Here is a 16,170-nt window from a genome sequence, read left to right as displayed (position 1 = left end):
TGCCAGATGATGTTGTTTTGCCCTGTGTCCTACAAAAGACAAAGGATAACATAATCTGTCATCAGTCCAATTCCTAAGGTCCTGAATTTTCAGTCTTTAAATAACACCACAGGTGGAACTCAACAATCCACACCATGGCATCCTGGGCCAAGCACTCTTTATTTTTTGTTCACAGCCTCTCCTCTAGCATTGGCTAAAGGAAATAAGCCTGTCTTCTCCCAGTGTTCCTTTTCATCTCACTTCCGTGACTCTCACAAACAATTGCCCAAAGAACGGTTCTCTCAACTCTGCAAATACACTCAGTCATGAATGAGCATAGGAGAGTCTAAATTCACACTTACAGAAATTATAATTTGTAGTGGCAGAGAACTACTAAGAGATGTCTTATTAACAGCTCAAAGCATCTACATTTGCTTTATCTTAATTATTTTGGGCCTTCCCCCAAGAACTAGACATGGGTGATTGCTTTACATTTACATAGCCCAAGAAATCACATCAAGGCGTTTCCCAGAATGAAGAAAGAGTTAGTACCAAAGGAAACTGGATCGTTTACTTTTAAAGGGTAGCATTTCCAGCTGTTTCACTCATCAAGGTTAAAAAATAAAACCCTGGCTACAGCTAGCCTGGTTATGTCACCTGCTGTAATTACTTCTTGGAAAGCATGCCTCCTCTTCATTAGAGAACCCGGAGGTCAGACAACAAAAATAGGAGCTGAAAGAGATACTAAAGGAATAAGTGGTGCCTAGAAACAGAAAATAATGTCAAGCAGATTGTGATGTGGAAACAGAGGGCTTCAGTGAAATGATGAGAGATTTTGGAGTAAGGCAAATGTAGGACCATATCATAGTGATGCTTCCCCTATGGTGGGGTAACTCAGACTTCTCTGAGCCTTGCTTTCTTCATCTGTAAAATGATGATAAAAATCTATACCTCACAAGATTGAAGATTAAATGAGAATATATATAATCAATAAAAAAAAAGAAAGTATATAATCAAAATTTGGCAGGAAGACAGGCTGTGCTCCAGGTATAGCGCTGTGTGTTGAGAATAGAGTGGTGAACAGATAACAGTGTGCCACTGTCTTCACTTAGATTCCAGTCCAGAAGGAAAGACAGACATTAAACAAAGAACTACCTAATTACATATGTGATGAATGCTATAAAGAAGAAGCCTAGGGTATCATAAAAGGAGACCTGACCTAAATTAAGGTGTCAGGGAATGGGGCCATGAGGTACTAAGGCCAAAGGTAGGGAGTGTGGATTAGGGAAGATCATCTCAGGTTTCAGTAAGAACATTCTAGGCTCGATAAATGGAAACCATTATTGTTATTATTTACCCAATAAATATTTATTGAATATCTACCATATGTACTGCATGACTATGTATACTGAGGGTACAATAAATCTGTGAGCTTGAGAAAATAACTTAATTTCTTTGAGCCTCAGTATGTTTATCTGTAAAATGGGGACATTAATAGTACCTACTTCTTTAGTCCTTTTTTTGAGGATTCAATGAGATAATGAATGTAATGTGATTAACATAATGCATGACATAGGGAGAAGATAATATGTGTTAGTGATATTATTATTCATTAGTCAAGACTGGCTACATAATTTGCAGGGATCATTGCAAATGAAAATGTTGAGCCTGGGGCACCTGGATGGTGTAGTCAGTTAGATCTCTGACCTTTTTTTTAAAAATATTTTATTTATTTATTAATGACAGACACAGAGAGGGAGAGAGAGGCAGAGACACAGGCAGAGGGAGAAGCAGGCTCCATGCAGGGAGCCTGACGTGGGACTCAATGCTGGGTCTCCAGGATCACACCCTGGGCTGAAGGCCGTGCTAAACCACTGGGCCACCAGAGCTGCCCAGATCTCTGACTTTTGATTTTGGCTCAGGTCATAATCTCAGGGTCGTGAGATCAAGCCCTGCATTGGGCTCTGTGGTCAGTGTGGAGTGTGACTGAGTTCCTCTCTCCTCTCCCTCTGCTCCTTCCCCTCCATGCTTGCTCTCCCTCTCTAAAATAAATTTTAAAATCTTAAAAAAAAAAAAAAAGGAAAAAATGCAGGGTCCCATATTAAAAAATTGTTAAGAATTTCAACATAGCAATAGCACAGCATTGAACTCAGTGTGGGGCCCTGGGTGACTGTATAGTCAACGCACTCATGAAGATAGCCCTGTCACTAATTATGTCTTATGTACATATATGTATTTATATAGATTATCTATCCAAAAAGGTTGAGTTTTTCTTGGGAGCAACTTCCAGAATTCAATTTGCTGAATTTACTTTACAAGGATAAAATATACACCTATTCAGTATATTAATAGATAATTGGTGCTTACATTTTTCTCAACATTTAATTATGAAAAACTTTCAAACAGCAAAATTATACGAATTTTTATTATAAACACATGTATACATCCCACCTAGATTCCACACTTAAGTTTTATTATAGTTGCTTTATCAAGTATCTATCCATCTATCCATTCTTTAAACCATCTAATCTGTCTTATTTTTGATGCATTTCAAAGTAAATCCCAGGCATCAGTATCACTAACTGAAATATAATCTACTATTTTTTCTTTTGTTATAAAATTGATATAGAGGAATGCACAAATCTTTTTTCCCCTCAATTTTAGTAGGAATGCACAAATCTAAGAGTGAATTTGCTGAGTTTTGACAAATGCATACACTTCTGTAACCCAAACCTCCAGAACATACCATCACCCTAACATGTTCCTTCATATCCCTTCCTGATCAATATCTCCATCCCAACCTCTCTCAGAGACAACTATTATTCTGATTTTTTTCCCTGATGCTTAAGTTTTTAAAACTTTAAGCTAAGTTTAGGAACAACTTAACTTCAATATCTTCTCGCATGGGTACATAGAAAATTCTGCAGACTGTAAAATAGGAAAGATAAGTCTAGGATACTCTGATGTATTCAAAAAAATATTTATTGAATCAAAGAGTAAAACTAGGGAAATCACTTGAGTGCTTTTTGTTTGTAATAGTTTCAGTTTTTGGTAAAAGTGATACAATGTAAATAATATGAAAAATACAGAGAGAAAATAATATGAAAAAATAGAAAATATTAAAAATCACTCATCATAGAGGGATAAGCATTTTTAGTATTTTGATAGAATTTCTTCCAGGTATCCAATTATATATAAACATAGTGAAGTGGTCTGTGTTGAAATTTGATAAAATGGGATCATAGATATGTACAGTCTGTTTCTATCACTTGACAATATGCTATAGATATCTTTTCCTCATCAAGAGATATACAGTGGAATCATCATTTTTAATGGGCATGCTAGATGGATATACCATTCTTTAATCAACCACTTATCTACCCATGAATATTTAAGACTGTTTCCAAATTTTCAATACTATCAGCAATATTGCAGCGAACATCCTTGTGCATACATCCTTTTCTGAACTGTGTAATTATTTCTTTAGGATAAGTTGCAACCTGAACATGTTTTACATGTTGGTTTATGATACCAAAATGCCTTCCAGAAAGGAGGCAAAAATTTACATCCCCTGACTGGCAAATCTTAAAATTCTTAAGAACACAAAATGAATACTTTATTATTTTTCCTTTAGGATAGAAGAGAGGAAAATACATGAAGGGCTAAGATTTAAACCAGCAAGTAAGAATGTATACAGAAGTTCCCCTATATGTGCACTGCAAATCAGTGGAGTTGAACTCTATTCAATAAAAAGATTATTGGGATACCTTGTTGGCTCAGTCAGAGGAGCATGTACCTCTTGATCTTGGGGTCATGAATTCAAGCCCCACGTTGGGTGTAGAGATTACTAAAAAATAAATAAATAAATTTAAAAAATAAAAAGAGGGGATCCCTGGGTGGCTCAGCGGGTTGGGGCCTGTCTTTGGCCCAGGGCGCGATCCTGGAGTCCCGGGATCAAGTCCCACATCAGGCTCCCGGCATAGAGCCTGCTTCTCCCTCTGCCTGTGTCTCTGCCTCTCTCTCTCTCTCTCTCTCTCTCTCTATGTCTATCATAAATAAATATTAGAATTAAAAAAATAAAAAATAAAAAGATTAAGTGACTTCTACATGCAAAGATAAGGCTAGCTTTCGTAGGAGCAAAAAGATGAGAAGCCATGAACTCAGTATTCAGAATACTCACACCCTAATAGCACAAATTCCTTGGGTACAGTGATTTATCTTCACGTAAGCCTATATGATAAGAATGGGCTCTAAGGATTTATTCTTAAAGGAGCAATGACTCCTACATTAAATTTGGTACAAAACTCAAAAGATATTAAGTGAAAAGCAAATCTCTCTCCCATCCTTATTCCCCAGTTACATACCTTTACTGATTGCACTTCTCTTCAGAGATTACCACTGTTACTAATTTCCTGTATATCTTCCCAGAAAATGCTCTGGATATGTGTATACAGGAATATGCTGAGCAGGCAAAAAATTGTCTACTCATCGCTTACTCATTCAAGCAGGTTTTTAATACAATAGTATTATAATCACACATGATTTTACATGTTGCTTTTAAAATTATACCTTGGGGATTGTTCCATATTCATTCATATAGAATTGCTTCATTTATTTTTAACTTGAAGATTGTTCCATAGCCATTTTAGGGAGCTGCTTCATTCTTTTTTACCGTCAACCCAATTTTTCATTGCATGAATGTATTTAACCGGTACTCTATTTAATGGACTACTAGGTTGCTCCCAACATTTTGCTAACATAATCCTGCAAGGAATACCCCTCTAGATAATGAAATCATTTTGGAATCAGAAATTACTGTATTGGGGGCGCCTGACTGGCTCAGTCGGTAGAGCATGGGACTCTTGATCATGAGTTCAAGTCCCACATTGGGCATGGAGATTGCTTAAAATTAAAAAACTGAAAAAAGAAATGACTGCGTGAAGATAATAATATTTGGCTTCAAATCAAATTAATAAGTACTTGGTAGAAACATTTGTTGGGTTTTAGATGAGTATTAAAAGAACAAAGCATTAAAGATATGCTGTGTCTGAAATATGTTCCCCCAAACAACTGCTGAAACAAAAGAAAAGCATAAAAGCCAACAGGAAATCTCCACCCACTTAGTCAGACTCCCTAGGAGGAGTGAATAGATAGGCCTTACCCAGTGTCTTCCCGGTCCACAGTGGAGCTTTGTCAACACTAACTGTGAGAACTCATTGTAGAATCAATGTCTTGGCACTACCAACTTGCCCTAGAGAGTTTGGATCTAGCAATATGGACATACAAATATTCACTTGTCACAAATATAATTCATCAAAAGGCCTTTGGACAGGCAAGTGGAGGAGCAGATTCCCTTTTGCCCTTCCCATTGATTTTTTTTGAACTTCATTTTGAAATAATCACAGTTAAAATTTCAAGAATAGCACAAAGAACGCCCACTTTATTCAAATTCATTATTTTTAAAAAGTTTGGCCACATTCTCCTCTTTTTATATATATATATATTTTTTCTGATTTAAAGTAGGTTGCATGCATATTACTCCTTTACCCCTTAATACTTCAGTGTGTTTCCTATACACAAGGATATCCCACTGATTTTGTGGGAGGAAAGACTGACCTGGCTACTCCCATCTAAGAGCTGGAAGGAACTTAAAGGTGTCTACTTTAGGAAACCCAGAATTGGCAAATGAGTCAGCCAAGGTCATATCGTCAGCATCTGGGATGACATCCTCTATTCTGGCTCTTTCCATTCCACAAGCCATTAGGAACCATTTGGTCCAAACTGTTCAATAAATTTTATAAATGAGGAAACTATAGCTCAGAGAGGATTTATGATTTGTCTAAGGTCACATAGGAGGTTACTGGCCTCAATTCCATAGTCAGCAAAACCTCTTTGCCAAAGGGCACAATGAAGACTAATTTTCCTGAATGCACACTTAGTGAGTAAGCTGATAAGTGAACATCTAGGACTTTTGCATGCCCATAAATCCTTCCCCTTCTCATGACAACAGCTTTGGAAAAATCATCACTCTTTTATTGGATACAGTTAGTGGGATGGTCCTTCAAACTACCCCACCCTTCTGCAGTGAAATGAACATGTAACCCAACCTGTCTCAGTGGTCTCTGGTTCATTTGAATCTCAAAGATATGGACTCAAGGACTGAAAAAGGGTGAGTTGATTGATTTCTCTTGAAGTTGGTGCTAAAGAGGCCTCCTAAAGACAGGCTGCTTATTGGCTCTTGTTGCTCATTAACTTTGCTTCCCATCCTTCCTGAGATTTGCTTCTTCAGCCTTTAGTTACATTCTCTGAGATCCTCCTCTGTCTTTCCAATAGTTTCCACAGGCTTAGGTTGACCAGGGGTGTTGCTTGCCTAGCCAGTAATAGCTGACTAGAGAAAAAAAACTATTGCCTTCAGAAACACTTGTCCAAACAGAGCCGTGACTTAGGTTGCATAAAAAAAGTTGGGCCTGGGTACACCCTTCCCTCCTTAAGGCTTAGCATGGAAGTACTTTTCAGGCTTATCACACTGCTGTTCAGTTTCACTAATGATGCTCCACTTTCACACCCCCAGAAGTGACTGTTCCTGGGAAAACAGAGCAAACTTTCTGTTAGTTGTGGCTTTTAGAAAAGTCTCTAGCAAGGTTCATCAGCAGTTTTAACTCCACTGCCCCGACTGCTCCATCTGGGTGTTTAGTGTGGTGAAACACAATCTGACTTGAGCCCAGGGTGGGCTCCCTGCCTGATGGACTGTAAGGCCAGCTGCCAGCCAGAAGTGAAGACACCACTCTGTCTTTCCTGACAATCTGTTCCTGACCTCCTGAGAGGGCTTTCAGAAGAAGTTCGTACATACACAAGAACACATTAATGTCTCCAGAATGACATTCAGACAGTGCAGTCTGAATCTGTATCCAGGAAAGAAATCTCCATAAAAGCATAATCATTGCGCAGCTGGGCTCAGGTCATGATTCTGGGGTCCTGGGATCAAGTCCCATATCAGGCTCCCTATAGGGAGCCTGCTTCACCCTCTGCCTATGTCTCTGCCTCTCTCTCTTTCTCTGTGTCTCTCATGAATAAATAAATAAAATCTTTAAAAATAAAGCATAATCATTGGCAAAGAGGTTCCCAAGCTCATGTTGAAAACAGCTTTTTTTCTACAAAAAGAGTTAATATTATATATAATTTAACATTATTTTAAATACTAGTATGTAGAACAGTTTAGCTTTATTTTTTTTTATTTTTTTTTTAGCTTTATATTAGCCACTCAAGAACCAGAACTTTCATAGCCAAAGATCCAATCATTTAACAAATGTGTTTGTGCTTACTATATGTGCCAGGTACTGTGTTAGGTGCTGGAAAAACAAGAGAAAATAAAACCAGACAGACTCCTTACTCTTAAAATGCTTACAGTCCAGAGAGAAAGCAAACAGTAATGAAGATGTTCTACTTGAACCTCATTATAAATTGTTACAAGTGCTGTGAAAAGCAAGTACAAAGATCCATGAAAGAAATTAAGAGGAAACTATTTTCCTCAACTAATAGTTTCCATAATTCCAAGTGAATTTTTTTTAAGTAAACTCTATACCCAACACGGGGTTCAAACTCACAAGTGTGGGATCAAGAGTCACATGCTCTACCAACTGAGCCAGCCAAGTGCCCCTCCAAATGAATTTCATAAAAGGACTGTAGAGCAATCCCTCCCCTACCACATTAATTTATAAATGTATGAGCCCAACCCGGGTGAGAAACACCATAGGAGATCTAGTTGTCCTCTCACAGCAAAACCAAGGCATTCTGCCTTTATTTTTCCATTGCGTTAATCATTATCATTTTCAAAGCCAAATGAAGAGGAAAAATCACTCAAAAATATCCCAAAGAATAAAAGATTACCATTTTAAAGGCAAATACAGATGGGGAGATGTATTCATTTTTACCGTTGGTATAATGAATTACCACACATTCAGTGGCTTAAGACAACACAAATTTACTACCTTAAAATTCTGTGGATCAGAAGTCCAACTGGGTCTCACTAGGCTAACATGCAGTGTTGGGAGAACTGAGTTCCCTTCTGGAAGCTCTAGGAGAGTATCAGTTTCCTTGACTTTTTCCAGTGTCTTGAGGCTTCCTTTATTCTTTAGTTCATGGCCCCCTTCCTCCCTTTTCAAAGCTAGCAAGAGGGTGAGTCCTCATGTCACATCTCTCTGACCTACTCTCTGCCTACCTCTTCCACTTTTAAGGGCTCATATGATTTAAAGTAGATCTATCCAGATAACCCTGAATAATCTCCCCAGCTCAAGTTCTGTACCCTTAATCATACCTTTTGCAAAGTCTCCTATGCCATAAATTCTGGGGATTAGGACATGGATATTTTTTTTTTTTTTTGAGGACATGGATCTTTTTGAAAGGACATTAGACTGCCTACCACAGAAAGCATAAAAAATGTTCTTGTTAAGGGTGAAAAATGTAAAGGTGCTTCATTCTGTGTGGACAAAGCAATGGGTAAGAGATGATGCCATTTTTCTGGGTAGCACCAAACTGCTTATGGTGATTATCTCTGGGCACTGGAAACATGGCTGGTTTTTCTTTGTGTTTATCTGTTTTCCAAGCTTTCTGCATTAAAAATAAGATACTTAAAAAAACTCCAACTTCAAATGTTGTGATTATTTAGGAGAATGTTATTAGGAAATGCATGTTGATCGTTTCGGAGCAAAGTATGTTGGTGTCTGCAACTTGTCAAAAAGTTCAGAAAACATAAATAGATAAAGCAAATGTGGCTAAATGGTAATGACTTTGAATCAAGGAGGGGTGGGTATATTTGTGTGTTCATTGTAATTTTATTTCAATTTTCCTGTACATTTGAATTTTTTATAATAAAATGTTACAATAAAATGTAAAATTTTAATGAGCAGAGATTCTATATTGATTCTATATTATTCTCATTATCATTTCCAAGAATAACTCCAGAATCTAATCTAGAGTGAGAAGATAAGCTACAAAATCAAGGCAAGTTTTCTTCTGCAACCATCTTTCCCATTGATACCGAGCTATATAATTAGATCTTTGGAAATGGGGAGATGGACCTGTCTGGTTTCACCTAAAAAAGTCTCATTTCTATAGGGATGCCTTTTCACTAATTTCTCTTACAGCATTTCATGTGTTGTGTTAGTCAACATGCTAGACTCGTACAGAGGAGACTGGAAGCAGGACCAGCTCCATAACTTGAAGGGTTTAGAGCAAAATGAAAATGGGGTCCCCCTTTTTTTAAAAAAAAAGTATTATGAATTTCAAGACAGCAGAGTCCTTCTTAGTACAGTCCCTGTGTTAGGTCACACACCCATGAAATTGGCCATTTGCAAAGCTCAGCAGACTCCACAAATGGTCTTTCCACCAAGCCTTGAGCATACTTGGTAGGAATGAGGGTGGAGGAGAAGCAGGGACTCTAGACTCATCTTCCTTCTGGGTATCTTCACTCCATTTCCAACAGTGTTCTTAGGGCTGCTTAAAACCAAAGATCTCTGAGAAATCTATCAATTTCCTGAATTATAGCCATTTGGTAAGATACTGTTGACCATTATCTGTGACAGTGTTGTATAGCAGTAGGGACAATGCACTTGTCTGAAACAAAAGCTCTGATGGAACTATTAAAAAGACACGCAAATAATTATATTAAAAGACAATGATTCAAAAGTCATAGTTTTCCTAGAATAAAGAATATACTTAAAATATTTTTTAAAAAATCACTAGACGAACAAAAACACCACATATAAACAATCTCCGATATTTTAATTGGTAACTATTTAAAAACAAACCCAAATATACCAATAAAGAGTCATAAAAAATGCCTTATGTGGCATTCTGACTCATGCCTTTTATTCTTATGCATTTACTGCATTCCAAGTAACATTCTTTTTTTTTTTTTAAAGATATATTTATTTATGTTAGAGAGAAAGAGAGAGAGAGAGAGCGAGCGTATGCATGTGGGGGCAGAGGCAGAGGGAGAGAGAGAGAGAGTCTTAAGCAGATTCCACACAGAATGTGGAGCCCATTGTGGGGCTTGATCTCACCACTCAGAGATCATGACCTGAGCCAAAACCAAGAGTCAGACACTTTAACTAACTGAGCCATCAAGGCACCCCCCTCCCCAAGTAACATTCTTAAATTGATAATAAAAAGCAAGAGAACACTTCAAGTAATCAAAAGTGGACTTACACAAGATTGAAAAAATAAACATAATTTCTTCCCTTCCTTCTACTACCTATAGGCATTTTGCTATTTATTTAAAGTATCACTTTTAGGTATAAGGCTCCTAGTGTTGAATTTCCCATTTCTCTCTCTTTTTAAAAAAAATATTTTATTCTAGAGAGAAATAAAGAGTTGGGGGGGGGGGCGGTGAGGGCAGAAGGAGAGGGAGAGAGAGAATCCCAAGCAGATTCCCCGCTGAGTACAGAGCCCGAGATGGAAGTCAATTCCAGGACCTCAGGATCATGACTTGAACCAAAATCGAGTCAGATGCTTAACTTACTGCGCCACCCAAGTACCCCTGATTTTCCCATTTCTAGTAAATTATATGGTACTTTCTTTTAATGTTGCAAGGGGCAGAATGAGAGGGAAAGAATCTTAAGCAGGCTCCACCCCCAGCACAGAGCCTGATGGTACTTTTAAAAGGGCGTTCCAGGGGCTCCAGAGTGGCTCAGTGAGTTAAGTGTCCAAGTCAATTTTGGCTCAGGTTATGGTCTCAGGGTAGTGAGACAGAGCCCCACGTGGGTCTCCATGTCCAGTGTGGGATCCTCTCTCTACCTCTGCCTCTCTACCCCCACTCTTGCGCTTGCGCTCTCTCTCTCCCTAAAAAAAGGGGGGGGACATGCATTGTGTGGCTTAGAAAAATATCTAGAAGGATATAGTTAACTGTTAATAGTAGTTGGCTCTAGACTGAGGATTTGTGATGAAGCTAGAGAGGACTTTTATTTTCCTTGCTTTGCTTATCTGAATATATGCAATGAATATGTATTGTTATATCGAGCCAAAAAACCAGTAAAGATATTTTTAAAAAGAAAAAACCCCCAGCATGTACTTTACATTTAGCATGCTGATTTACGATCATTTAATCTTTTTGAGCCTCATTTCCCCTATTTATAAAATGGGATTAATACCACATAAAGATGTCATGAGAAAAATTCCTTATTACATGGTAAATACACATTCAATGAAAGTCCCTTTTCTGAGCCGCAGTTTCCTTGCCTGCAAAATTAAGGAGCTGGATAAGTTGTCCATGGTCCTTTTGAGAATTAATATTCTAATTCCTCTATTTATATTCACAGAAAAGGATATTAAAAGAAAAATAAATGTCTTTACTTGTCTTTAGGTAATTACTTTTCTTCTATTTCCTGAAGAACCAGGAAACTAAAAACAGATGAGCAGTACCTCTGGAATGTCTGGCCACTCCACCCTGGGCACCTGGGAAATGACAGGGTATTTCCACTCATTAACATCTCCCTAATGAGGAAAGTATTCCTTATTGAAAAGAGGATGAAACTTTAGTTTTAATAAGCCATTATATGCTATAAAAAGTATTACATACTCTCAATTTTAATTTTTGACTACTCTAGGCCTCCTCTTTAATTAGTTTGCCTACCCATATTTGTAATCCAGATACTCTGCTTAAGCAGTTAAGCAAATTTTCCATAATTCATTATATCATGTGTCATTGGTTAAAGTCTAATTAGGTCATTATCACTTGGGGGGGCTTGTATATTAAGTGAGTTTACAGAGCCGTCTCCTACTGGTCTGAAATGCTAATAATGGCCTATCTTTCATGGTACCAGGGTAATGATTTTACAATTCTCTCTTTGCTTTTCTAAGATTGAAAATTAGCATGGATCATAACTAAAAAGATAAAAATTTTTAAAAGGAGAGAAAGCTACAATATTGGAAAATACTACCATTCCAAAGTTCTCAAGATGTGACATATACATATATTTTATGTAGGCTCCATGCCCAGTATAGGGCTTGAACTCACAACCCTGAGATCAAGAGTCGCATGCTCTCCTGACTGAGCCAGCCAGGCACCCCAAATCATGGCATATTTTTTTGTTTAATTAAAATATTGTATGGATACAGAATCAGAAAGCAGAACACCCACATGGCTTAGAATTCAAAATATCTCATGTATGAGATTTCTTAATTTAAGACTTTTCTGTGCCTGCCGAATACCAGTGGGTGAAGAATGCCTTCAATGCCATTTTGGCATTTCTAGCACCCTGCATAGCTTTGTAAGATTTTTTACCATTCCAGGTTACAGCGATCCCAGTTTTTCTCACAGAAAAAAAAAAAACCTATTCTGTTTAGCATTAATTTTTAGGAGATATTGTAGTAGAACTTAACATATGGAGATACTTTTTATCTCTACATTTATAAACAAGTTTCTCCATATACAAACTGGGATAATACAACTTGCTCCTTACTATATGTGAAAGGCTGGAGAAATTCTTACTGTTAGTAAGAATAAAAAAATAATATTGTTTGAATATCCACTATTTTCTAGGCATCAAAGAAAGATGGCATTTTGCTTGCATTATCTTACTTAATCCTACATAATCCTACACAACTCTGTAAGACATTATCTACTTTTTTCAAATAAGAAAACATACTTAGAGAAGCTAAATAATTTACGGTTTATAGTGCTGGTAAATGGTGATACAAGGTCTGATTCTGAAACCTTGATTTTCATTAATCTACTTTGACCTAGGAGAGAGATGAAAATGTTCTGAAGTTGGTTGTTTGTCTTCAAGTCCTTCAGCAATTGAAACCCACTTCTGTTTGCCTCTCCTTGACCAACTCCTTCCCCTTATGCTTCAGTAATAGAGGCCCACTTGTAATTCCCATAAAGTCCTGTTCTCTCAAGTTTCTAGGTCTTTGTTTATGATGTATTCTTGGCCTAAAATTTCATTATCCCACTACTACCAGAGTAGCTGCCCTACTCCTACTCATTTTTCAAGTCTCAGTTTAAACTCCTCCACAATGTTATATGGTCAATTAATCTTCGACAAAGGGAGTGAGAATATGCAATGGGAAAAAAGTCTCTTCAACAAATGATGTTGGGAAAACTGGACAGCCACATGCAAAAGAATGAAATTAGACCACTCTCTTACACCATAAAAACAAAACAAAACAAAACCTTGAAATGGATTAAGGACCTACATGTGAGACCTGAACCCATAAAAATCCTAGAAGAAAGAGCAGGTGGTAATTTCTGTGACAGCAGCCATAGCAACATTTTTCCAGGTATGTCCCCCGAGGCAAGGTAGACAAAAGCAAGCATAAACTATTGGGATCACATCAAAATAAAAAGCTTCTGCGCAGCAAAGGAAATAATCAACAAAACTAAAAGGCAACCTACTGAATGAAGATTAGTATTTAAAATATATAAAGAATTTACACAACTCAACAGCACAAAAACAAAGAATCCAATTTAAAAATGGGCAGAAGACATGAACATTTCTACAAAGAAGACATACAGATGGCCGACAGACATGGAAAGATGCTCACCATCACTCACCATCAAGGAAATACAAATCAAAACCCAATGAAATAACACCTCGCACTTGTCAGAATGGCTTAAACAAAAAACACAAGAAACAAGTGTTGGTGAGGCTGAGGAGAAAAAGGAACCCTCGTACACTATTGATAGGAATGCAAACTGGTGCAGCTATTATGGAAAACAGAACGGGTATTCCTTAAAAAATTAAAACAGAATTATTCTACAATCCAGTAATTGTACTACTGGGTAAATACCAGTAGTATTTACGCAAAAGGGAGGAGAGTGGGGGATGGGTGAAATAAGTGAAAGGGATTAAGACTACACTTAGCTTCACAAGCACTGAGTAACATATAGAATAATTGAATCACTACATTGTACACCTGAAACTAATACAACACCGTATGTAAACTATACTGGAATTAAAACTTAAAAAACAAACTACTCTGCCATGCTCCCATTACTCTTGATATACTCTGACAGCAAGTATTTTACTATGTCATCACCTAAATTGTGAGCAGCTTGAGGGAGTCACAGTTTTTTTCACTGTTGTAGGGCTTTTCAAAGTAGCTGTTTTCCAGTCGGCGTCCAATTAAATATTTATGGCATGAACAAATGAAAGTAGGCACAAATAACATAAATTCATGCACAGAACTCATTAGGGATTTGCGGAGGGGCCTTTATTACTTTGTTCTACATAAGCCTAAAAGTTACCAGAAATGAAAACTTTTCATCTTCTTATATTAAAACTTTTCAACATAGCTTTATTTATTTATTTACTTATTTATTTATTTATTTCCCAGAGTAAAGAACCTGGAACACAGTAGTAGTTCAATACCTATTTGCTGAACTAGTGGAGTCCTAGCAAAGTACACAAATACACAGGGTCTCTATACTTTATAATCGAATGCATATTCTTTTCTCCAGACCCACTTTGTGCCATCCCTACTTTATCCTGTGATGAGTTACAGTATGTAATTTTCATTCATGCATCAAGTATTTATTGTCACTATTATGTGCCAAGCATATGGGTCCACTGTTTCGAATAGCTTTGTTCCTTTCTCGCTAGTCTCTCTCCCTGGAAATTTAAGAAGCTCTTCAGCAAATACTGCATTGACCGTGGTTTCCCTACCTTCCTTCAGTTCAGTTACCTCCCCCAGAAGGCCATCCCTGTGATACCTCTAGTACTCAGCGCTTGCTTCCATCTTAGCCCTCATTACATCAGAGTGAAACCATCTGTGTCTATGTTTGTCCCCTCCCCCCATCCCCATCCTACAAAACCCGAGGTGCGGTTTCAGGGATTGAGGTTTTTTGTTCACTTGTGTCCCCAGGGCCCAACACACAACTTTAGGACAGGTAAGAAACGGCCCAAACCCTAGATCCCACAATAACAAGTGAGTTACCCATTATCTCCAAGTTATATAGATGAGAAAAGGAGGCTTGAAAGGGTTTAGCAAAGTTTCAGAAAAAGCCCAAGGTCACACAGTGGTAGAGCCTGTTGTCAGAGCAATTTGAAGAATGAAGCCACCCTTGGTTCATAAATGAATAAAACTCCTTCCCACCATATCTTTTCTTGAAAAGTTTTCCTTTAGACCTCTGGAAGTAACACGATTTTAAACTTTCTGAACTCACACTCTTTCCGGGGTAGAATATGCTTTGGAGTCCTTGGGGGTGCGTGACAGGTCCCAAGAGAAGAAGGGCCATTCGAAATGGAATGCGGGGACTAAGTTTCTCTCTGAGGAGGATTCACAGAAGACTAATTTTTGATGCACAAGTCCTGAGACTTGTGGGAATTTGGGCACACCTAAGGCGGCGGTACGGGACTGTGTTGCCCACAGCTAAGATGACTGCAAATGAACATCTCCTTCGGATGGGTCTGCTCTCTTCGTTCATGGGTATTTTCACTGAGAAGTATAGTGAATACAATTTAGCAAAAGTTGGGGTCTTCTAGCCGAGCTGGTAACGTAGGAAGCTGGCACGTTTTGTCCGGAAAACCTTCAACAGGTCCACTTTTCCCCTGCCCTTAACAAAAATGGCCGTAAGGGTTGTCCCCAGGGTCTGAAGCTCCCAGCCCTTAACTAACATGGCGTCCGGAGGCGCGTTAAAAAGGAGCTTGCCCTCTCTTCTGCCCTTGACCATCATGGCCTCCGTGGCGTCGAACACGTGACGACCCCGGACTACGGCGCGGGAGAGGGGGTAGGAGGGCCCTTGAAGGGTGCGCGTTCCCGTGGCGGTGCACCGGGTAGGTTTCAGTCAGAGTCACTATGGCGGCCGGCGCTGGCAAGGTAAGCTGAGGCGGCGGCGGCGGCCGGGGAGGCTGGACCCGTCGTGGCGTCCGGGCCTTAAATCCCCGCAGCTTGTCCGCGGAGAGGTCGGCCGAGGTCGTGGCCCATCGCAGGGACTGGCGGGGGAGGGGGGGCGCGGGTGGAAGGGGGTGCGGGCTGAGGCGGGCGGGCACCGGCGCCTGACGGCCGTTTGTTTTGATGTTTTCCCCACCAGGTCGGAAAGTTTCCTGCCTTGTCGGGCACAGCCTGAGCCTGCCCCACCGGCCGCGAGTGGTGGAGGCTGCGGCGGACCCAGCCCGGGGCCTCCAGGCCTCTCCCCCAATCTCCGGGCCAGCCTCCCTCCCCCACCTTCTCGTCCGCTGGGAGTCGTGGCCG

General features: G+C 39.0%; 1 protein-coding gene across 2 annotated transcripts in view; it reads right to left on the bottom strand.

Moving 5' to 3' along the window:
* DENND6A (DENN domain containing 6A) overlaps positions 1-15,842 on the bottom strand; it is an 87,695-nt gene extending 71,853 nt beyond the window's left edge. Inside the window, exon 1 of one of the 2 annotated variants that reach the window (XM_077858417.1) lies at positions 15,143-15,842. In XM_077858417.1, coding sequence (XP_077714543.1) covers positions 15,143-15,214 — 72 coding nt within the window. In that variant the 5' untranslated portion in view covers positions 15,215-15,842. The remainder of the gene's footprint in view (positions 1-15,142) is intronic. The other variant, XM_077858414.1, reaches the window with a different exon arrangement.
* Positions 15,843-16,170: the final 328 nt, after the last annotated feature.

Source organism: Canis aureus, chromosome 19 (assembly GCF_053574225.1).
Source record: "Canis aureus isolate CA01 chromosome 19, VMU_Caureus_v.1.0, whole genome shotgun sequence".
In the NCBI taxonomy this organism is placed as follows: Eukaryota; Metazoa; Chordata; class Mammalia; order Carnivora; family Canidae; genus Canis; species Canis aureus.
The sequence above is the reverse complement of the archived record's forward strand: the minus strand, read 5'-3'. Positions and strand labels throughout refer to the sequence as shown.